General features: G+C 41.7%; 1 protein-coding gene and 1 long non-coding RNA gene across 3 annotated transcripts in view; one reads left to right on the top strand and one right to left on the bottom strand.

Moving 5' to 3' along the window:
* Positions 1–6,798, bottom strand: part of LOC123619784 (uncharacterized) — a 152,215-nt gene extending 145,417 nt beyond the window's left edge. Inside the window, exon 1 of the long non-coding RNA XR_006728463.2 lies at positions 6,671–6,798. This is a non-coding gene — a long non-coding RNA (uncharacterized LOC123619784). The remainder of the gene's footprint in view (positions 1–6,670) is intronic.
* Positions 5,638–24,866, top strand: part of RSPO3 (R-spondin 3) — a 75,233-nt gene continuing 56,004 nt past the window's right edge. Inside the window, exon 1 of one of the 2 annotated variants that reach the window (XM_010965521.2) lies at positions 5,638–6,233. In XM_010965521.2, the coding sequence (XP_010963823.1) occupies positions 6,137–6,233 (97 nt within the window). In that variant the 5' untranslated portion in view covers positions 5,638–6,136. Of the gene's footprint in view, positions 6,234–6,843; positions 6,980–24,866 lie in introns of those variants that run through there. The other variant, XM_074368401.1, reaches the window with a different exon arrangement.

The raw sequence follows: 24,866 nt of genomic DNA, 5'->3' as shown, positions 1-24,866 counted from the left end.
ACCCTTCCCTACCCTTTCCAATAAAGTTCCCTTGCTCCCTTATGGATTGTGCAAGACTGGTTTTAAACCTAGCAGGAAAAACAAGTAAATAAAAAGTGACTTATACACATCAGTCTTAAAACCAATATTATCCTTTGCTGCTGCTGTATCCTGACTGCCTTGCTCCTTCTCTTCCTGCTCATCACCTGGTTTCTGATACCTGGCTATGATTTTGAACACAAACTTTGCTTTGCTCCTTGCCATTCTGATTCCAGTTTTTCACTCTGGTTGAGCCCACGACCTTTCTCTGAGGGCCACTGTGTGCCTGCTTCTGTACTTGAGAAGACTTCCTGGCTTGTAAGCCTGCAGTCTTTCCTGATTCTCTCCCCTTCACCCAACTCAGTTTTAATCTGAGTGCATGCTTCTGGAAAGGCCAGGTGACATGGTAGAGAAAGCACTAGCTTTAAATCAGACAATCTGGTTTCAAGTCCCAGCTCTGACACTTATGTGTCACTTAGGGACCCCACAAGAACTTTTGGAAGGTACTTTTACAAAAGGGCTATTTATAGTTAGCACAAAGTGAAGTGAAGCAATAGGAGATGTTAAGGCCCCCCAGGAACTAGCCATTCCCACTCCTAGGTAAAGAGGCAGGGAGAGTAAACGGTGTTACTGAAAACTGGTTGAGAGCCAGAGCCATAGAAAAGAGGCTGCTTGACAGAGCTCTGGCCACCCCTAGGGATGCAGCCACTTCCAGAAGGAGGCCGAAGCAAGGAGGGAGCAGAATCACTCCTTCCTCCCATGCTCCGATCTCCTGCTGGTGCCCCCACTGACTGAACTCAAACAGGAACCAGAGTAAGAAAGCTCTGGTGATTAGTCCATAGAAATCAACATCCTGAAAGTCAGGGAGGGCAGAGAAAATAGATGTTTGGGTCATATAAAATATTACCAGATTTAACATAAATATAATATAAAACAACTAGAATAGTTTCTATATAAATTTAGGCCAGTGACTTTATCTTTCTGGCTTACGTGGTTTTATCTATGAAACAATGTGTTTTGAGGCTATTTCAAGATAACACCTGATAGAGCAACTGCAAAAAATTTGCTCATCAAAACTATCCCTCATGTAGCCTTGCCCACGACATCTTGTAGGACTTGCATGGCTTTGGTAGTAATCCCTCAACAGAAAGCTGTGACCTCAGCCACTCAAGCTTCACTGCTGACTTTCTGAAGAGTCTCCTGGGACAAAAGACACAGATATCAGTCGTCATCCAAAGATAGGAGTAGGGAAAAGAAAGGAGTAACACAGAATAAAAAGGACAGTCCGCACTCAGTGAAATCCATGTTCTTTCCTCATCTATGATTCGTAAAAACAAAGGGAGAGTGAGTCTAATCTCCATAGGTGCAAAAGCTCCTTTTCCCTAATCTCTCTGGGCATCTGTCCAGAATCCGAGATTTAAAATTTGTCCTCCTTGTCCCCAGGTCTAGAGACATCTAAATAGATTAAACTAGTCCCGGATCTATTTTGCTAGGCCAGCATCATCTAGGATTCTTGTAAGAGTCTAGGCATTTCCAGAAAATCAACGAGTTTGCAGGCAGATTTCTAAATCTGGACCTATTCAGTTAAACACAATTCCGTTAAGTGAAAGCTGTGATGTCACAAAACTAGAAATAGCTTTGACATTTGCAATTACAAGTCTGTCTTTCTTTTTTGGATATATTGCCATTATTTTCTGAGCTAAAAGGGGCTTTAGAAATGATTTAGTTGAATTCCCTCATTTTTCAGATAAAGAAACCTGAAATACACATCAAACTGAGAACAAGGACACACCTTGATCCCAAGATTTCTAGTCTCCTTCTTACCACGACACACAGCCTCTTTATATCTAAGCTCTATAATCAAACAAAATTTTCTGAGGTAGTGAATTATTTATGTTAGGTACAACTGGATATTCACTTTTTAAATGAGCCCCGCAAGGAACTGATTTGTGAAAGAGAGGAAATTTTAAAAATAGGCACACCAGACAGTGCTCACCACAATTTTACAAGTGTCCCATAACTTCATCTGGGAGGAAGAACATTCTTTCTTGTTGACAGAAAGTCATTAATCATGGGTCTTGATTTTCTCATTTTCTTAATGCTATATAACCAGTAAATCATTTTTAAATGGTTATAATAATTATATCTCCTTTATTTCTCTCTCTAAAAATAGAAGTTTCCTTCATCTACTCATTTTAATGACTTTTAAAGGCTCCTGTCTGTTCCCTATTTCAGGGATGACTTCTAGCTGCATCAGTTACACAGACCCCGCCCGCAGTACCCTGCTCGACTTACTCACTCAGATGCCTCCAGATCTGAGTAACTGGAGAGCTGAGCATTTTCAGGATCTGCATGTTAGCTCTGTGGTATAATGACTGATGTCAGCCCGAACTCTGCCAAACATCTCTCATCACTGCTAGTTATGTCCCATTCCAAACTATGGGGCTTGCTCTCTCTTTCTGGAGCACACCCCCTTTCACATATTTGCAGTATGGATTCAACAATATGACAATCATTTTCTTTCCTTAAAGTGCCACTGTTGCAAGGGACAAAAATAACTTGTTACTGTTGTCACTGCCTGGTGTGGGAAGCAGAAAAGGAGAGATGAGAAGTTGCAGTAACCAGTCTGGATGTGTTTAATCCTCTATCTTTGTCCAAAACTATTCTATTCTCCTGGCCCAGCTCTCTTAAACTCCTGGTTATCTAAATTCCCTGGGGCTTTAATGTTTTCTGGAGGGAAAATAGCAAGCAAATGTTGACTTCTATACTGAGCTTTAGGCCTGGGCCCTGGAATCCATTGGCAGCCACAGGCTTCTGTGAGTGTTGTTTTCTTAATTAAAAAAAAAAAAAAAAAGAAAGAAAGAAAGAAAAGAGAAGAAAAGGTACTATGTTGCACAAAATAGGCCATGGCAACCTTTCCATAAGCTGCTAGGGTAGTTGAGGGGACATAAGACTCAGCCAAGCAAGTAAGCACACATTTAATAGTCTGGTAACATGGATCAGGAAAAAGTTATTCTAAAGCACAGCGTCAAGAGAGAAAGAATACCCTGGCTGTTTATTTAATGTTTTCCTTATGTTTCCTCCAAGCAGCACTTACTCCTTGATGAGACTTTCCTGCCCACTGCATCTAGTACTTCTTTTCTGGGATGGCCCAAGAACTGCAGCTTCTCACTGTGTTTGTTTATTTATTTACACGGCCATTCCTGTTCTCATCCAAACTAACATATGTCTGCACGACACACAGTGAAAAGTAAATGTCTTTCTTCGTGTTTATTTCCCTGAACTTGTTCACCAAATTGCTTTTTTTACATCCCCTTTTGCAATCTCATCCCATCCGGCTCAAGTATCTCGGATTAGAAAGGCCTTCTCTGGAGTCCTTTTCAAAGGGAGCCTCCCACAGCCTTTAAATCCCCCACGTTTTATGGTGCAGATATTCAGGATCTGAGGTATTAAGTAAGAAGGAAAGCAAAGCTGACTGAGACGGGCACAGAAAAATAGAGTAGCTTCTTTTTTGGATAATCATTATTGGAATTGTCCTGTTATCTGCAAGTTTTCTGGTTCAAAGTAATAAACTCAGTCATTTGCAACTGGACATTATGCAACAGATACAGGAAGGGTGTGTGTGTGTGATGCACGGAAAATACATTTCCACCACAGAAAGAGACATGTTGCAAATGGGAATTTTTAAATAAGCCCCAAATCATAAGCTTGATGGATTGTTGTCTTCCCCATAATATAAAATCTTAAAAAAAAAAAACAAAAAAACTATTCCTACCTTCAAAATTCCAATACATGTATGCAAACTAATAAACAATATTTAATCAAGGATTCATGGAAAGGCTAGTCTCTCAGATTCTAATTTTTAACACTTTAGAAGAATGCCTATTTCATGTTCCTTTTCTTTTGCTTCCAGGTCATTTCATCTCCTCAACCTCACTTCTGAGCTGTATAACAACTACCCCCATCTACGTCTTCACAGACACACAACAGCTTGAAGCTTTGCAAGCCTATAAAATGGGATGGATAGAAGCAATAACCTTTTTTCCCCTCCTCTCATTTATCAACATACAAATGGAAGGCAATCCAGTAATAGGGATGACAAATGGATGCAAGAGAGAGAAGCACAAACCTTACTTGTTTTCCTGCAATGCTTTATTTAGCCCATTTTCTAAACTTAAATTATTTGAGCATAAGAATTAGCAAAGTGTCTTTGAATTAGGGACTTTTTCAAAGTGACATCTTAGAAGTTTGGGGTTGTGTAAAACTGTAATGCTACAAAGTCCTTGAGACAGTCTGTTAAACACAACACATAGGACAGATTTACATTCAAATCATTTGGGGAGCTTGTGACTTCCAACTAAATATTTCTCCAGTAACTGCTGGAAGCTCTTAGACTTGTGCTACTGGAAAGAGGGGTGTGAAGCTTACCACTGACTAATAACAGCCCCAGTGTACACCGCTCAGGAGTGCCGGCCCTCGACTTTCCCACCCTTGGGTGGGCCTATGAACCTTCTGTTCCGCTGTCACGGACCCCTACCTGCCCTGGGGACAGAAGGCAGTAGTGGACCCTCTCTCTCTCCCCCAGGACCGAGGGAAATCTTTCCAAACGTTCCCAGTCCTCCAGATGAGAAACCAAATTGCACAACAGATCTTCTGGAGAAGATTGAGAGAGAGAGTGAGAGAGAGCTGCGCCCGAGCGCGGGCAAGCTGACTGTGGAGGGAACTGGGGGGAGGAGGAATCTTCCAGAGCCTCAGCAAAGACTCGGTTTGGAAGAAAGTCGCAGCACAACTGAATATCCAAAAGTACTGTCCTGAGCGCACACACCTCTTCTGAGTCCAGCCTCCTTAGGGCAGATAACCGGCTGCCGAGTTGACCACCAGCGCCCACTGAACTTCGTCCGGACCACCCGCCCGGCGACAAACTGTAGCTACTTTTATTGGAAAAAAAGAAAGAAAAGGGGGAAAGCAACAGTATAAGGGGTCAAGGAAACTAGGAAGGTGTCCACAGCCAGAAACTCTCCAGCCTTCTGCCAAGGGGGCGAGGAGCGAGCTGCCTTGGGGCCAGTGTTTGCGCGCCAGCGCTGGGAGTGGAAGCGCGAGGGACCGAGGACGCGCAGCCCCCGGGAGCCGAGTGCATCCAGCGTGCGGAGGCTGAGACTGCCGGACAAGGAGGTGGGGAGGGGTCTCGCGCCCGCTGGACCTTCGACCTCAACACTCCCAGTGGGAGCGCTCCCACCTCTCCCCGCGAGAGCTACCCTTCTGAGGAACTCTTCTGGGCAAGCATTGCCTCCCTCCCTCCTCCCCCCACCCCACCCCCCGGCTCCTGTTCTCCCGCCTTCTTCGCAGTGTCCAGAGATGCTCCGCCGCAGACCCGGGACCCCTTAGGCGCCTCTTCCCGTCCCTCTGCCAAATCGCAACGCCTGTACTTTTCCAGCTCCCTCTTTCTCTCTTGAAATTGAAAGTTATTGAGGTCGCTCAGGGTTGTTGCTCCAGCAGTTTCCTTCCCCGCCCCCGAGCTCCCCCGCCCCCCGCAGCTACCCCCTCCCCCTCCCTCGCCCCGTCCCTCCCTCCCTCCCTCCCTCCCTCCACCACTGGAGCGACTCCTGCTCGTGAACAGCAGAAGCAGCTCGGGGTCTCTCCGCCGCCCCTTGGCCATGGCCGCAGTGCCGACGGCGCCCGCTCCCCTCCGCTCCCGGGGCCCCCTCCGCTGCCGCCGCAGCCGCCGCAACCTCTAAGCCCAAGGGGCCGCCGCCGTCGCCACCGCCCGCCTGGATCCCGCCCGCGGCCGCCGCCGCCGCGCACCATGCTACCTGCGGCCGCCCTGGCGAGGCCGCTGGCTGCTGCTGAAACCCTCACTTGCGGCATTGACAGCTACCCTGCCGGAGCTCAGGGCTCGGACAATTTGAAAGTACAATAATTGATTTCCCTGACCATCCGACCCGCTTCGTTTGCCATCCCAGCACGCTATCGGATCTGAGTGGAGAAGTTGTCCGCTGCTTGGGTTTTTCTCTTGCTCTCTCTATACGCCTAACACCTACGTATATTTCTAAAACATTCAATATTAATTAACAATCAAAAGAAAAAAGGAGAAAAAGAAGGGAAACATTACTGGGTTACTATGCACTTGCGACTGATTTCTTGGTTTTTTATCATTTTGAACTTTATGGAATACATCGGCAGCCAAAACGCCTCCCGGGGAAGGCGCCAGCGAAGAAGTAAGTGCAGGGTTTTTTACGCGTTTGCTCCCTCCCGCCGCGTTCACCTGTCGGGTCGCTTTGCCTGTAGTGAGTCGGCTCCCAGCGGCAGCGGTCCTCCCGCCCAGCTCCCCACGCCTCCGAGAGGAGGTAACAGTTTAGGCTCTGGTGTTGACTGAGTCTTTCACGCCTTCCTCTCCGCGCCCCTCTCTTCCCCCGTATCCTCATGGGTGCCAGAGTCCCGCGGACCAGACGCTGATGTGTCCCCCCGTCTCCTCATAACTTCAGGTTCTCTGGAAAGTTCGGTCCTTCATTAGACTAGCTCTGGGGATTTATGCTCTCCTTCTGAGACCTGGACGGGGGTCTCGGAGCCCCAGGCATCCCAGACGCCCGGCCAGCAGGATACCCCTAACCACTGAGTTATCGCTGGGGTAGGCGCGGCAGCGGCGCGGTCTCACCTTGCGTCGCCGCCTCGCGTGGGGAGACCTTGTTGGGTCCTCCCGGCGCTCGGGTCGCGAAGAGCTCTCCCGCCACTCGGGAAGAGCCGGCGAGCGCCTGCGCAGCCGCTGCCCCCAGCCACGAGCGGAACAGCAGGGTACGCGGGGCCCCCGGGGTTCGCGTGCCTGCGCGCTGGCGGAGCCGCTCGCCGTCCCACTCCGGGGGGTGTGAGGGCTGCGAACCCGCCGCTGGGAGCCGGAGGTGCCGGGTTTCCAGTTACAATGTTGCCTGTTACGCGTGAGCGCTTTTACCGTCTCAGGCCCCTTCAAGTGAGTCCCCTGAGGCAGACATACTGAGGGTGGGGTTCCCCTAAAGACTCAGGCTCTCCTCCTCGCTGCCCTTTATCCTGACTCCAGTTGGAAGGTTGGCTTGTGAAGGCTTCTTAAGACAGTGCCCTGGCTGGGATGAAACAGGCAACCCCAGGGCACCCTCAACCAGGGTCGGTCTGTTTCAAGGTGGCGTGTTCCAGAAATGTGAAGACAGACGCGAGAAAAGCACCGCTCCCTGCTCCCAGGTAGCCCCGCGGGCTGGCCACCCTGGCTTCTGTACCCGCGCTGGGGGAGTCGCTTCACAAATAGAGCGGGAGAGGGGGCGACCCTGGCTCCAGCGTGGGGCGCGCTTGCTGGTGGGGACTGCGCGGGAGAAACCTTCCCAGGGCACAGAAAGCGATACTATTGCCTTGGCTACTTTGGCCCTCTGCTACCCGGGATCCAATGACACTTGGCGGCACCTGGTCCCGCAAGCAGAGCAGGCTCCGAGCGCTGGCCCGCGAAGTCACTCTGGGAGAGCACAGGTACAACGCGGAGGACAGCACAGGCTTGTGTGAGATGCAGATTTAGTAATCGCTTCTGCGCCGCTGTCTGTGCCCTGTCCCTGGACGTGAGGGTCCCCTGAAAGCTTCCTTTGTGCCGCTCGCCTCGGGCAAACAAGGTTTGATTCACCTGAAAATTGCTTTTAAAAAACATAGCTGGGCCAAAGCGCCAGGGGCTCCCGCCCAGCTTCAACGCCTAGGATCGCGTAGCAGGGGGCAAGAGGGCCTAATCTAAACACGTCAGGGCATCCGATTTATAATTCTTGACCTCTGAATGGTTGTATTCTTTCTGCCTCTTCTACCCAACCTTTCACTCTAGCCTTGCGGCTGCCTCACACAATAAGCAGCCTGGGGTTCGAGCCTTGCTCTGGTTCCTGGCTGTCCCCACCTTCTCTCTTCGCAGGGTCCAGCGAGGGGAACTGAACCTCAGGTCAGTGGGGAGAGGGATGCTGGACACAAGTGCAGCAGCCTCCTGCCCTGCATCGCTCTTCCAGCCGATACCCACCCGGCGCCTATGGCCCACTCCCCTCTTCACCCCACAGACTCCTGGTCCAAGAGCCACACAGTTGCTGGAGAGGGTCAGGGTCCTAAAGTGTTAGTGTTAGAGTTGTCTGTGATTGCAGTTTGGGGGCCCCTGTTTCTGATGGAAGACACAGGAGAGAAAGCTGATCATCGATTCGTTTCCATTTCCCCCAGCAAGAACAGCGGTGCGGGAAGCTGCCGGCTGATGCTGCCCCAAGTCTTCTGGGAGCAGAGGGGAAAGGCGCACCTCTAGGCTGGGGACTCGAGAGGATTTTCAGAGTCCAAAGTCGAACTGCTTCGACCCGCCTTAATAGTCTCAAGGCCAAGTCAAAGGCGCCCTCTTGTGTAGCCGGGATGAGAGAGGGAGTGGGTGGAATTGGGTTGAAATTCCGATTGTTCTGTGGGGGTGGGGCTGGGAGAGAGCTCCCCTAGCAGACGATGCTCCTTGCTCCTCGCACTTCAGTCTGCATTTGCGCCTGGGGTTTGCTGATGCAATCCTGGGAAAGGGGCGACCCCTTGCGTCCTCCGAGGAGACAGGCGAGACTCTCTCGGCAGGTGCAGCATGGGTTTTTTGGAGAATGAGGAAGGGCTGTAGGGTAAGGAGAGAGCTTTGTTAAAGGTCCAGAAATTGAAGGTCAGATTGCATGTGCACATACTCGTTTCTTTGGAAATCTCTGGGGAAAAAAAAGTTTTCTCAAATAGGGAGTAGGGAAAAGTCGTTTAAGTGGAAAATAAGGTAGTAGTCAAAGGTATTCTATAAAGAAGTGGTCTTTCCTATTTTTTCTTCAAGAGACAGCTGAAGTATTTTAAGAGTATACCTTTTGGTCTATAGTTAAATAGCTTCGCTTTCCTAAACTTTTAAAAATCTTAGCTAATGATAGAAAAGTGAGAGGTAAGAACAGTTTTTCAAAGTTTTCACCAGTCTCTTGAATGTTGTAGTAGAAAAGTTTGCAAAAAAAAAAAAAAATTCACTTGCAGTGTTAAATATTATCAAGTCCATTGCTAATCCTTAGATAAAGTAGATAAAGCTCTATCAAGATTGTCCTGTTTCCCTCAAAGCAACTGAGATATACCACTTATCTCTATTTTGCTGCAAAGTAGTGATCTTGTTTTCTCTTATAAAAGAAAAAAAAAACATTTTAAACGGGAGTTTTGTATGTTTTAAAATATGTTTCGAGTTATGGATAAGTAAATATCCAAATAACTTTTTAAACTATCTGTATTCATATACAGCTCCTAGAGATGACTACATTGAATTTATTCAAGATAAAAATGAAATGCAATCCTCATTTAAAAATCCTCAACCACAAATGTTTTCAGAGGTAAATCCTCAACCACAAATGTTTTCCAAGGATGTTAAATCAAGAACCCTGAACCCAGTTTTAACTCATTTCCAGCTCAACCTTTGCACCTTGGTGCAGTCAGCTTCTGATTTCTAGCTTATTGGCTAATAAAATTAAAGGTTATATTTGCCATAATACTAATGACGACCGTACCCTACAACTGCACCACACTTTCACTTGAATTATTCGCTTGGGTCCCTTCATAGCCACTTGAAGTATAGAGGCAGTTATTAATATTCCCATTTTACAGAGAAAGAACCCAAGAAACAGAGGCTAAGTAACCTGTACAAAGCCAAACAGCAAATAAATGGAACTTGTCTCCTGCTGTTTATGCTATATGCTGATCCTTGTCAAAGAGAAGATGTCAGGTATGTTAAATAATAAATCTGATGATCTCCAGACCATCATTCATTCTATGTTTGAAGAATAAGCTGCTCTGGTTGACTGGGAATTTTTGAACTGACATATATGTATTATACATTAATGACCAATGTCAAAGAGTTAAATACCTGATAGTAATAGTGAAGCTTGCTAAGTATAATACGATTTTATTTGGTAATTAAGAAGACATTGTACGGTCATATTATGCAAGAAGACTATTAGAAACATCAGGTGCCACTGTAGTATCCTTTTTACTTGACACCATCTATTAATTGGTTTTTAATTGCTTAGGTTCCAGATAAATACAAGTTTTGAAAAGGCATTGCATGCATAATAATTACCAAGCACTCATTGCACAGTCAAAGAACTTTTGAAAATCCTTCATAAAGATGTTTGAAATAAAGGAGTAAGAACACAAGGGAAATCATTTTCATGGTGATAAAATGAAAACTGATTTATGGAATATACTGGTCATTACTCATAACACTTTCAGATGTTAAGCCATTCTTCGAGATTCTGATACATGCTTGATGATTGTATCACTAACCTAGAAAATAACAGGTTAACTATAAGACAGAAAAATCTTTCATTCTAGTATGCTTTTCATAATATTATTTTTGAATGAAAGTATGGTTTAGCTATTGCCTACAATGTATTTCTCCACTTGTCTACTTTTGTCACCATTCTACCTTATTTTTGAGAGAAACATTGTTTAATAGTTGGAGGCAGGAGTAATATTTGCTAAAGTATGTTCTGCAACATATCATGTGATATCTGTATGAATCAAAGCCCCAAATTCAAACTCTTAGGCAGTTATGATGACTTCTAAATATAAGTAGAAAACACTTATTTTTGTGAATTCTAATTTAGTCATCATTACACTATCAAAATTGTTTCTTAAAGTATCTTTGTTATACTATTTTAATTCTTTGTTTATTACTTCAAAAGAAAGATTTTACTAAAAACTTAAGAATGCTGATTTTTGAATATTATCTTTTTAGTCCCAAGTTATTCTGTGTAAAGTAACTGAGAATATAATCGGCTTAAAACTGATTTAATGTCATTACTGCAATATTTTTAACACTTGAAATATGAATAATACTTCAACTTATAAATAGATATGTTTTGTTAAATCCTTTCTCCATTAAATAGTTCCTGGAATTTAATACTCTACAAATTAGGTCCCCAGAAAGTGATAAATAGAAAATTACAGCATGTAGTTAAATTTGATTTTCAAGTTATTACGGAGAAACTCTTGCCACACTACTGAGCGAATTTATTAGTCATCTGATCGTTTTAGACTATTTTAATCTGGGCAGAGATCTCCAGATTGCTACTGAATGTCTCAAATATTTTCTAGCTAAATGGTTAATTTTTTTTTTTAATGCAACAGTTCTTTTGAATTCTGTGTATTTTTGATAGACTATGCTGTGGAGTTCTCAGAGCGCTGTGTAGAGTTAAGACCACATGATCCCTCTGCAATTGTAAGAATGAACTATCAAAAAATAAAACTATTCTACATACAGCAATTTATAAATCATCTTTCCCCCTTTATCTCTATCCAAATGTTTCATTTTGGATGTCGTCCTACCCTCTCTGCCCACTTCCTCACTGTTCACTCTCCCCAGCCCCCAAAACATCCTTTTCCAAGTAGTGAATTCTTGAAATGCCATCAGAGTGGGTATTATGTTTCATGAAATGTAAGAATCAACTTTGGTTACCATTAGGAAAACATCATTCAGTTCTGAGAGCATGGTAAGGATCATGTAAGACAGTGTGTTGAAATTATGTTTTACTTGGTTAGGACTATTTCTTCTCTGAACAGTGCATTGCACACTGGCATTCTCTTTTGAGAATGACCATTTGAAAAAGTGTTGCATCATAAATTATATAGATATTTATTGTCTTGCCTTCGATTTTGAGGAAAAATGTGGATTGCTTTCTTGATTGTGACTTTTTTCTTTAGGCTTAAATGATTTAATTATCTTAAAATTTAGCATTGGTTGGCCAACCTAATAAATTTGAAATGCTTTGCAGTTATACATTAACAAAATATGTGAAGTATACAATATGCATCTGTAAAAGATGCTGCTAATTTTTTCTGTTTATTGAATTCTGTCCATCAGATCTTTCCATTCAGGAATATTACTAGCATTCTGATTAAAGTACTTATCCAGCAATGCTCAAAAGAATGGAAAGTTCCATTCTCAAGGATTGTGGGGGTGCTGAAAATGCCACTGAGTGCTAAGAAATCCCATTTTCTGCTCCAAAGATTTTTCACAAAATGAAACTTTTAAGCAAAATATCTGAATTTTTTCCTTACATACAGCAAGTTTGAATAATTTCAAAAACTCATGTTAAAAAACATGGTTGCAGGTGCCTCTTATCTGATAAGAGCATTTCTGCCTTATTTATAATCTTGGCAAGGGACCTAATTACTATCTGCTGTCACTAAAATTCCTTTGGAAGTTTTTTAGAGAAAACTCCGTGGTACTAAAGGATATGATTGCCCAATTAAGTACATATTTAATAGCCGTTAACTGTCTTTATGGTTTATGCTTTATGCAAGTCTTAAAAACACTACCTTATTAGGGTTCCATCTGACCTTCAAGAATTGATGAATAGCAGCAAATGTCATAAATTCATGGTAGAGACTGAGACTTAAGAAGTCACTGAGGGAGAATTCCCAGTGTATGATGGGAACAGTATATGAGGAAGTGTACCTGAGCTCCAGATTCAGCACTGCTACTAATATGTGAATAACCCAAGCAAGGCCCTTTGCCACACTAAGCCACATTTCCTCATCTGTGAAGTGACGTGATTGGTCAAAAATTTAGATCTAAGTGATTCTTACAGTCTCTTCAACTTTCAATCTTTTGGTGTAAGACCTTTCTGAACTTAGTTGTTTTATTCAACTAAATTTAATGGATGAAGATTAAGAATAAAAACAAGTGTAAGTATTCATATAGTATAAGTAAATTCATCCTATACAGATTAATGAATTGTTTGTCAAAGTAGAGACTGAATTAATTATGATATTCCCCACCCTTCACAATTTCTAGTGCCTGAAAATTATAGCCATAGAATCAATCCGCATACTCCATCTTCAGCAGGTCCATTTTGTCCTTGGGCTTAGAGTCACGGAGAGCTGGTTTGGAATCCCACCTAGAGAGATGCTTCAGAACCCCCTACCAGGACAGGGTTCCAGAAGTGGCCTGTGCTGGGATGGAAGCGGCAGTTACAATGACTCAGGGTTAAGGTTATAAGGCCCTGTGCTCTGACTGTGACTGATTGAGCAGGAGAGTGCATATGAAGGGAAAAGAGGAAGAGGGCCATATTTAGCGCTAAACTTTGCAGTATAAGGACTCAAGTCTAGGTGAATGGAAAGACAATAGAGATTTAAAAAAAAAAAACAGGAAAGTAAGAGAGGCACATTTGATAGGAAACATATTTTTCTTTTGAGCTGTCTTTACTTCGAGGGCCAGCAGGGCATTTAGTAACTCTGAATCAAAGTTTCAGAGAGTTTCAGGGGCTGAAGATAAGTATTTTGGAGTCGCTCACAGAAAGGGGGATAGTTGAATGCTCGAGAAAAAAATCTAGCGGCGCCTTGCTTATTATTAGTAAAATGTTTGCAGCGTTGAGACTCACTCTTATTGGTATGACCAAAATAAGATTAATTACATTAAGGTACTTCGTCCACTTCAAAGCATCTAATATGTTATTCTCAACTGTGGTTTCTCATTTTTATAGCCCTCTTTGTATTACGTAAGAGAACAGTCACCGATATCAGGAGGGGCAATATCAAATTGCCAAATCTTCCAATAGAAGATCATTCTTGGAAGTCTCATCCCCCGTTGAACTGTATTATTTTGCCACAGATCTTAGGAGACTTGAAAAACTTCATAGTAATGAAAGTTAAGTTTCCCTTAAGGTGCAAAAATGATTTTTTTTGTCTCACTCCACTTGGATATTGCTTCTACACATAGCGCTCTACTTTGAAGCAGATTTCTTGACAAAACGTGCTCTCTTAAAAGAAGAAAATCTCAGGGTGGGATGAAACCTGAAGGAATTCAGTCCATCTCTGCCATACGTGGACTACTTTTGCAACATCCTCACCGAGTAATTGTCTAGCCTCGGTAACAGCCAGATTCCGTGACCTCTCTTTCTTCTCCTAACCAAGCTGGGCCTTCTGTATCAGGAAGCAGGTTATTTCCCAGTGTGTCTATTCTCCTACCTCTGGGCACTTGGCATGGGCATGGGGTCAGATTTAGTTACCCTAAACCATCTTTCTAAAATGAATACACAATAATTCAGTGCACTATATTCACTCCCAAAAATTGTCCTCAGAAAACTAGCTGGTAAGCATATTTATAATTATACCCCAATACAAAGCACATTCCTGAGAGTAAGTGGTAAAGCGGCCCCCATTTTATAACCACATAACACAAACCACCACCACACAATATAAAATAGCAGAATTTGTGAACTGCTTATTTTAGAACACTGTTTTCTTAACATATGCTTGATAAGCTGGTAAGGGAAGGGGCAGCTAGTTTCTCATTGTCATGTTCCCTCGTACAGTGGGGGGGACCTCACATATGTGAACACGGTCATCTTGACAAAGACTGTCATATAAGAAGAGGAGGTATCAGTCACATTTAGATAATAAGAAAGAGGTAGGATGTTATGCCGAAGTGTGTGTAAATACCTCGTGGAAAACTATAGCTTCATAGTTCTCGGGGCCGCTGTTACAGTCACATACATTCTATCTTAATATACATTTATATTTATTTGTTACAGTGAGTGTTGTGATGATTATTATTTAAATAGCTGCCATGTTCTAATCACCTGCAAGTGCCAGACTCTGTATGTGATGTTTTTGCAAATACCATCTCACTTTGTCCTCACACTTACCATAAAAGGCAGGTGCCAGTAGTCCCATGTCTTGTCACTTGCCATCATGCAGTGAAGATGTGGTGGACCTGGGATTCCAGCCCAGGGCTGACTCCAAAGTCCATGTCCTTCCTTGATTTTTTTCATGTCACCTTAATTCTTGGGATTGGTACTTGAAGCTCGTGGAGGTATTTTCTCAAACCCCACCCTACTTTTTTTCTTTCCTTTACTCTCTTTGCTCATAATCACTTCCTCCTCATTTAACAAACCACAGGTCTTCAAGCATTTACTCTAGAAGTTGCTTCTGATGTTCCAACACTCTCTTCCGCATCTCTTTCTTTTCTCTGTCTTTTTTCCTCTCTTCCTTAAACCTGCCCTATTGATGGTTTTTAAACATGAAAAGTTGCTGATCTTTTTTTTCATTAGAAACAATCAAATAGCACATTTTACATGAAATTCTCTAAGATCATTCTTCCCATCTACACCATGCAGTTCCAAGAGAGGATTAACTAAGGCATGAGAATGTGGGCAAAGTCTATAATTTTGCAGTTATATATTGAAATCCTTCTATGTAATTTACAACCACAATAGACATTTCACTGGCTAGTTTTTGTTATCCAGAAAGTTATCTTTATGGTGCTTCTAAAATCTGTTATTTATATTACTTTTACCATGAGCATTAACAGTATCCTCCACTCTGAATTCTTGCTTTCTGGGCCTGGGGACAGTGATTCTCAACTCTAATTTCAAATTAGAATCCCTGGGGCTCTTAAAAAGAAATACCAGACTCCACCCTAGACCAAATGGAACAATCTCTAGGGATGGGGCCTGGACATGTGCATTTTCAAAAGTAGTCCTGATGATTCTAAGGTGCAGCCAAGGCTGAGAAGTACTGTTGGACTCTTAATTCAAGGATAACTCTTACAGCTGAGCAGCTGTGGGAAACAATACTAGTTTCATGAGAGTTAGACAAAGTAGACGTGTGTGGAGTGCGGTAAGAGGTGAGACATGTGTCATCTGCACAGATAGCAGTTTAAAATATAAAGCAGTCTTGTAGTGCCAGACTGTTTATCAGTAGGGTGCCCTTTAACTCACGGCACTGACTAGAGCAGACAGGACCATCTGATAAAGAACTGTCTCAGCCAAAGAGCCTAAGAAGAGATAGCAAAGGGCACACAGTAGGATATAATGGTGATTTAACAGATACTGCTGCTGGCTTCACAGATAAGAAGAGGGCTGTCAGAAGAGAGGCGCAGTCACGAGTAAGGGTGCCTTGCTGAGGAACTATACCATGGGTGAGTGAGGCAGTAAATAGGATAGAAGATCAGCCATACCAAAACATTTTTTTCCAAAGCTACTTAGTAATAAACAACTTCTCTATGTCTTACCAGATGATTGGATGTGCCCTTGAGTCCTCTTTGTTTTCAAGAAAAACGAAATGGTTAGAAAATGGCCACTAAAAAGAAATAAACATCCTTTTCTTTTATAGTTTCTAAAATTCCTGACTAACTTTAGAGTGACTACTGGTGATCAGTAAAAGTACTATAAATGGCCTAGTTTTAACTCTATCATAATAGGTTAAGTTTCGCAGTAGGTTGTTTATTCTTGAGCTTACTGTTTTTGCTTCTCTTCTAATGTGCTCTTCTTGAAGTGGTTATCTTCGTTAAATCTTGTTTATTATTCTTTTCTAGTCCATGAGCGATTTTCAAACCTTGCCATAAACCAGGGAAAACTCCGTGTAAAAGTGAGGTGGAAGTCTGGGCTTCCTGTCAGACTTAATTCTGCTTATTAAGGGGGCTCCTTGGGAGCGTTTGAGTTCTAGTGATTCACTAGGCCAAATCCCAATAACCACAGTTGCCAAAAGTAATTAGACTGAGGAAAGCCAGGCTTTTGGGGGAGAAGGGTCATCACAGCTTGCTTGAGCCATTGCTCCGTGGTCAAACCTAGTTACTTGTCCCTAGGGATTGGGAGCAATCGCAAGTTACAGAGAGCAGGAAGTCCACCAGAAAACAATGCTTTTCCACCAATTTTTTTTTCCTCAATAGGATATTCACGCTAAGCTTACAAGAGATGGAAATATGCTGCTGGTGTACGAGCACAGTTCAAATCCCCAACATCTTATAAACCACCTTCTCTGCCTGCACGAGGGCAAACACACACACACACACAGAGCTTCTGCTGTCATCACTGCAAGTTCTCCTCCTCCCTTCCTGAGTAGATAAAGAGAACCCAAGGAATTTAGTCTGAGTCTTTGTACAAGAGGTGTCTGATTAGGATGGGAAGGGAAGGGAACTTTGTAAACATCCTAAGGTCAATTCAGACATAATAGTACCAAAGTAACATTTGGAAATAAGAAAATAGTAGTACATGACACCAGGACAGGAGCTCAAAAACCTCTAGAGCTAGGAGAAGGCCAAGAGCAAACTTAGGGTTTCCTTTACTGAAAACGATGCCATTTTGAAATGCAGTGCTGTAAAATAGTTAAGTCAGCATTATCAAGAACTAAGTCATGCTCTTATTTTTAAGCTTTCAATATATTAGAAATTAGAAGACCACTAAAGCTTTCTACAAGAAAATATTCAGGTGGCATATATCCATGCTTAATAACCTCAGTGAAAGTTCACCTTTGAAACTCTTGACATTGCCTCAAATACCCAGAAAAGATACTCTGTCACCTCATGTGCTGGATCTTTAATTGAACAAAGACACAGAGTTCCTACTGATCACTGTCCTTAATGTGGTAAGTTTCACATTCTTTTATGATTCAGAATGACATCAGTATATTTCAGTACTCCTTTGACCTTAGACTTTAGATTCTTATGACTTTAGACTGTCTTTGTTTAAACATGTGAATTGGTGATATTCCTTATTTTAAATCCACAGAAAGGCAGGCAGGCAGATTTTTTTTTTTTTTTTTTTTTTTTTTTTTTGGCCAGCCTTCTCCGGCAACTGGAAATCTCCAGGTAACACTGGGCAAATAAACCCTGACCTTGTGCCCTGTGTTGTACACCCAAGAGTTATAATGACCTGCTGTCAGTATAATATTACCAATTTAGTGGATTCATATATTTGATTTTCTTTGGTCTTAAATTTGATCATGAGCTGATTTAAGAATAGGAGAATCCTAATTTTTGGAAACTTAGTAGCAAAACCTTGACTTGCAGTTTACCTGTGTCACTACCTTTTGATGGCATGTGGTATCTGCCATGAAATAGAGAAGATGTGGACAAATGCTGCTTGACTACAAACTAAATGAGCACATACTGAGCCACTGAATATTTGTTTCTTAAAGAATTCAGTATTGTTTTCCAATTTATGACCAATTTGTTGATCTAAATTTAAAAGGACTCTCATTACTGTCTGGTATATAAGAAAAAAAAGCCCAAAGAGAGTATCCTTAGCCCCTCTGACCCCAATTCACACACTCATTTCATACCATCCTCAAGATACTGACTCTGAGCCCCCTCTACAAAGACTAACTTAATTTAAAAGGGGCAGTCTCTCCTAGAGCGTATTTCTAAGTCATCCATCCAACACTCCAGTTCTGTCTGGAGCTTGATGGAAATCTGAGCTTTGAACATAGATCAGTGGGATTCCCTTGGAAGGCAGTGAGACTTGCAGGTTCATGCCGATGCATACTTGGCCCTAGTACAGTCAATAGCCTATGCCATTCTACCCAGCACGGAGCCTCCAGGACGCAGCCCTGATGCACGTGTGTTTTTAGACTTTAGAGCACTGTGTGCCCATATCGCAAAGCTTCATTTCTAATAGAATAAGGGAGATTTCCAGCAGGAGGAGCGCCAGACCATCTCAGGCTACTTCTACCACTTTCAGCAGCCATGGGGACACCTCACTGACATTCTAGGCATTCATTATAAACTGTTTGCCTCTGAGGGTAGTGTATTGCCCACATTATGTATGGAGAGCTTACAATCCCAGAAACCTTTGTGTATTAGTTTAAAAAAAAAAACAAACACCTTTATTGTGGTATGGTTCCTGTACAGTAAACTACACATATTTCACATGTACAATTTGATGAATTTTGATAGATGTGTACACCCACGAAACCACCACCACCATCAAGGCAGCTAACATTTCCATCACTCCCCAGGAGGTGCAATTTTCAAATTCCCAATTTATCCCTTCCCACCCCTTTTACCCCTGGGTAACCACTTTGTTCTCTGTATGAGTCTGTTTCTGTAGTTTTTTTTCTAACCAAACTATTTAATTTACAGACTTTGGGGCAGAAGTACTATCGTTTGTGAGATAAGAACACGTTTCAAGTGAAAACTGCCAAGATTTTCCAGGGCAGGATATTTCCTCTACCCTTTCTAGCCCAAACTTACTTCCTCATCCACTCCTCAAATTCCAAACCACTGCTGAGATGAGTTGAGCGGTCTTAATTTTAGAATCTTCCAAAGGAAAAAACAAACACACAGACAGCCGAGTTAATTTATAAAACACTGCTGCTGCGTTTATCTTGGCAGATTTCACTCTCTCCTGTCTAACTCTTGCTGGCTGGCTCGCTCTCTCAGCAACTCATGGAAGGAACAAGTCATTTCTATATATTAAGCACCTTGAGGACCGTCGCATAGAACAAGTTTGGTGTTCCTTCACACTTCTTGTTCAAGATACAGTTTCTTTGCTGGGTCTCTGAAACCTAAACCATCCCTTTATTTGAAACCTGAAGCAAATGGAGAGCCCTTTTTACAAGAGCAATAAACGAAAGTGGCTGTTCAGATACTTTACTTGAATTGGTCTACACACTGAAGTACCTTTTTGTTAATACAAACCCTTCATATTGTAGCAAGCAGCTCCCTGAAAATCTAGGGCTGCTTGAAATTATACAGCCAGGGACCAGGAATCTCTCCTCCCCCACACACCAGCCCCCCTGCTCCTGGGAGTATGCCAGCAATTTTGCAGGATTCATTCTGACAACTGTTCTGGTGTAAATATTTAGAGAAATCCTTTCCATTAGAGATGAAACAAAGTGTAAGTAACTGTTCCTAAATGATAGATCTTATTCGTGTTTGCAACAGCAGGCCTTATGCTATCTGATGCACAGATTCCAACACTGTACGCTGGAGAAATGACCAAGGGAAAAAGAATCAAGACAGGAATCAGACTGAACTCTGTAACCTGAACTGCAAAATATTATTTTAAGTTATCACTAGAGAGATGATATGGTTTAATGTGCACAAAACGTAGGGGAAATGAGTTAGTTTAAACTGAAAATAAGAAAAATTGGCTACTGGTGTTTTAAGGGTTTAATTTAAAAAAAAAAAAAAGCGAGGGGCAATTACAGATTTTTCTTTCACCCTGCCAGTTCAAATGCAGTTCTTAGCTGTTTCTCCATATTCCCGCCAAAATGAAGTAGTACATCTGAGACCCTTTCTGATGTAAGTTTGGGTTTCTATGTTATTATTCAAGAACTATTAAAAGGGATGCTGGCTAGGCGCTAATGCGTCTATCAAATATCACTTGTTAAAATAGGGCGGTACCCTAGCCTCGAGGGATGGAAGCTCACCAGTGTTCCACTTCTGTGCTTTCCTGTTCGCATGGCATTTTCAAGTGTTTTTACATACTAGGGGACTACACAGCTAAGTAATATAAAGCATCAGAGGCTTCATGGACCGAATTTCAAATTAATCTGACAGTATTAATGATTACCGTGATGCTTAACTAGGAAGGTAGTCCATCCTTTACACTAGTCATTGTTTTCTCCTTCCCTTGGTGATTTAAGGCCCACACTAAAATATAAAGGCCATGAGTTTTAATTCAGTTTCTTTATTGGTAAGTCACAATATAAGATTTCTCTTTAGTATATGTAATTTTTTTCTTCTTTCCAGGAGTAGGATTTTTCTTTTTACCCAACATTAGGACTTTTTTTCTGCTGGCAAGCCCTTGAGAAGAAAGATGCCGTGTAAATAATGTTAAAATGTCTACCATGGGATTTTACTTCTCCTTGGTTTGCTTCTAACGTGTAATGACAATCATTCACTGTTGACTGAGTCTCCAGTTGAATCCCACTTGAATCCTGTATTTGTTGTTGATTTAACAAAAAAAATAATAAAAAGAAATTTAAGGGAGAAGCAATGTGTACTTCATAAACTTCATCATGGAAGAGTAACATGTTTGTCATTGCCTTTTTAGAATCTTGATTTTTGCGAGTTTGGACTACAGTTAGAGAAATGCCACATTAGAGGGCAGGTGGACTGATTTCTAATTAGCACTCTGCTGTATAGTTAGGCAAATCGTTTAGTCTGTGATTCAGTTGCATCCACTGTAAAATGGGACTCTTCATCTTTCATTTGTTTGAAAGCAGGAAACTGATCTCGAAGTCCCTCCACCAGTAAGCTCAAAGAGCTTTCCCTTTTCCCTTTTGTAGCCTGCTCTAACCTTAGACAGCTGTCTGTCAGAACTTTAAAAATGTGGAGCTAGGGCTTGAATTCAAAAATGTAAGTTTCTCTTTGTACTTTCACAGATTTTTCAAGACCATATTTTTAAAAAGCTAACAAACAAGAAAGAAGTTCTCTTGAGGGAAAGCTGTGGAGAAAAAATGAAATTATACTTAGCCCTGATTAAAACAGCATAAATTCACTCATTCAGCAGGTATTTACTGAACATTAAGAATGTGCTGGGATTACAAAAGTGACCAAAACACACATGAAACCTACACTTGTAACATGTCACAGTGGTCAAGGAAAGGAAACATGAAATCAGAATTAAACAATATTTGGCTTAAGATAAATGAAAATTGTTAGACATTCTTTCTAAGCTGTGTAACTTTTCTTTTTAAGGATTGTTTATATAGATCTGGAAATTAGTTTACAAATAAGCCTCATGAACACCCAGATTTTTCTCTGGAAAACAAGGATACTAGACATCATGTGGGGATGAAGCAGGAAGGTAGAAGAAAGATCAGCTGAAAACATTTGGAATTTATTGGGCCTCCCAGCATTTTCTTGTTTGAGAATTTATGACCAATGAATAGGAGTCATCATTTAGCATGACGTTTGTGACAATCATAGGAAGTTTGCTATGTACACTATAAACGTCGTTGGCATTGTTGGGTAAAGCTTGTAATGGAGTGGCGTGGTTTGCCTGAGCGAATTTCCATTTTTGGCACTGAATAATTTCTATAGTTGAACTTTCACACTAGTTCATTAACTGGAATTACTTCTACCAAACAAACATTAAAATATTTTATGTTTAAAATAGTCCATTTTTTTTCCTCTCTCAGAGGCATTTTTCAAACCTTTTATGGTAACCCCTTGACCACTCTTTGGAACATACAATCCAATCTACTTAAAGCACTAGTTTAGCAAATGCATGTCAGAAAGTTATTTGAATGTCTTATGTAAGTCTGTTAGTGACCTTTCCTAACATCAGTTGATAGCTTTAAATATGTCAGTTGCCAGAATGGAGTCTTGCAAATAACATGATTCAGTTCTTCTCCATATGTTATCACTAACTTGTGAAGGATTTCGAGTAAAGAGGTAACTATCAGGTACAGTTACAGTGTTACCTCATGTAACCCTCATAACAACCTCATGATACATCGTTAACTAGTTTAGAAATAAAGAGGTTCAAAACAATTAAGAAACAGATCAAAATGATGTAGTCAGAAAGGGCATAACCAAGCGCATACCCAGGTCTTCTGACCTCAAGCACAGCTTTCCCCTTTACACTCTGCTTTTCGTTAAGCAGGTTAAAGGAAAAGGCCAGAGGAGGTTTAAATGAGGGAAGTTCTCTTTCTGCAACTGATACAGAACTGCTAATGCCTCCTTATACAGAAAGTGAGGCTGAGAGAGAGTAAACTGGCTTAATTGACAGAAGCAGTTACTTGGGAAGTAGAATGAGAAGCTTTAAATTGTTTTTTAAAGCAGGGGCCTGAAAAGATCGAAACTACTGTTCTTAAAAGTTCATTCTGCTTGCTCAAAGGGAGCAGAAGTGATGGTAGGAAATGGGAGGATGTGAGCGCTGTTCCTTGAGGAGGCAGAAAACATAGGAAAGGGTGACTGGGGATGGGAGTGAGGAAGGTGCCTAGACATCTGGCTCTGGCAAGCAGATGATATCGTTTACTGAGATAGAAAACAATAAAGAAAGAGTCTGTCTGGATTAGGTGTACAAGTTCTAATAGCTAGGAAGATTGGGAGGAATAATATATGCAGCATGATTCTCTCAGGATACTTAAGAGGAAGAAGAGCAGCCAGAGAAGTAAGTGACTTGACTGTAGTCACTTTGCATTGAAACCAAGAGGAGAAACAATGCCGGTGTCCATTCCGTACCAGCAAACGCCACAGGGCAAGTGGTTCCAAGGGCTGACGTTCCAGAGAAGCACTCTGTGGGTCGTCTGGCAATCTGATTTTTTATTTGTTTAATTAATGGTCATTTCAAAGAGAATTGTCTGTTCACTGGATGTTTATTTCACTCTCTTTATTTCCTTATTTCATGAGATTGAAACCTTAAAAAGTTCCTATACCTTGTTGCCCTCATCTAACTGGACTCAAAATAGGGCATAATTAAAAAAAAAAACACACACACACACAGTTATACGTACTGTCGTCAGAACAGTTGTCTGTTTTTTCATCCAATGTATTCTTATTCTATTCCTGGGATTAGTTACTTTCAAATCTGGCCCTGAATTGGTTAAGTACCATCATGCCCGTTATTAACAATGGTGTATCAATGTAATTTTGTACAGCTCATAAACACGTTCTCATCTTTGTCTTATTTGATCTTTTCAATACTCCTGTGGAATGAGCAGATCAGGGTTGACCATTCTTATTTTACAGCTGAAGCTCAAAGATATTAAGTGACTTGTATAGTATCATTAAGGTAGGAAGTGTCAGAACTCAGTCTCAAATTTCTTTGTTTTACTCCAGGTCCACAGCCTTTCCTGCATTGCCAGAACCCTCATTTATCTCCTGTGAAGTTCCCACTATCAGTATAATTTCTTTGGGTTTGCAATAAGGGCATGTAAATTAGGGGAAATCGTTGTTATGGATGAGATTATTCTTATTGGCTGACGAGGTTAATTGGTGGTTCTTTCCCATTTGAATACCCGTGTGTGAGCTCATCCTGGAAGGTGGGGTGGAGGGAACTTCCAAGGAAAGAGGATGCCAAATAAGCTATTTTAAAGACTGAACAAAAATGCTTTTAAATCTAAGAATAAAATTCTAAGCCCATGGCTCCCCTGATCGTCCTTATAAGCTAAAAGAAAAGTCCTTACAAGGTAAGAGAAACTAAAAAGACTCACAGTGATGCATTATTTTATAAAATTATTAAGAAAAAAACCTTCCCACTTTGCTAGTTCACTGTCTATAAGCATTTATTTATTGTTGGGTATAGAGTAATGAATTAAGATCTTGAACTTAGCCTACTGATTAAAATTTATCAGAAAACCTTGGTGATCCAGTGCCCAAAGTAACATGCCTGTAGGGAGTATGATGGAAAATTAACCATGTTGGATCTCTTTTTGTTACTGAAGATTTTTGGCTCTGTAGACTCAATGGAGAGTGATCAATGCACCACTGGAATACGTGTTTCATCCTGGGGGGAAAATTGAACATCAGAGGAATAACGGTCAGGTGTTTCTGCTCTTACTCTGGGCAATATTCATGACTAACTTTCCAGGCCCTGTCTCCACAATGACTAATCACACAGAAATGAACATCAGCGAATGATCTCAAACACTGGAAAATGTGATAAGATATTGGTACTGTAAGAAATTACACCTAGCTTCAGCATTACAGTTCTCTCTGGTTTTGAACAACTCTTAGATTCCATACCTAACTTTGTGTGTGCCCAGATGTGGTGCTAGGCTACAAGCATCCCCCCAGCTTCATTTTCTGAGCCCCTATAATGCATGAACAACTTTTCCTAAAGCCCCATCACCTTCCAAAACCATGATGTGTCCTTACTATCATCATGGTCAATTCCCTGTCCTGCTATTCATACTCCTTATGTTTAGTTTTAACTTTTTCTCCCATCTATTTTCCGTAAATTTTACATTCCAGTCAAACAAACAAACAAACAAACAAAACCCTGAAGATTGCCACTAATGCTAGGTGATCCTTGTCAAGTTACCAAAACTCCATTACCTCAGCTTTTGGTTTTTGGGGTTTTTTTTTTTTTTTTTAAATAAAATGAAGGTGTTTATTTATTCTTCATGGTTTATGATGAACCTGTTAATGTGCCTAT

Source organism: Camelus bactrianus, chromosome 8 (genome assembly GCF_048773025.1).
Source record: "Camelus bactrianus isolate YW-2024 breed Bactrian camel chromosome 8, ASM4877302v1, whole genome shotgun sequence".
NCBI lineage: Eukaryota > Metazoa > Chordata > Mammalia > Artiodactyla > Camelidae > Camelus > Camelus bactrianus.
Note: the sequence above shows the minus strand (reverse complement) of the source record. Positions and strands in the feature narration are given on the sequence as shown.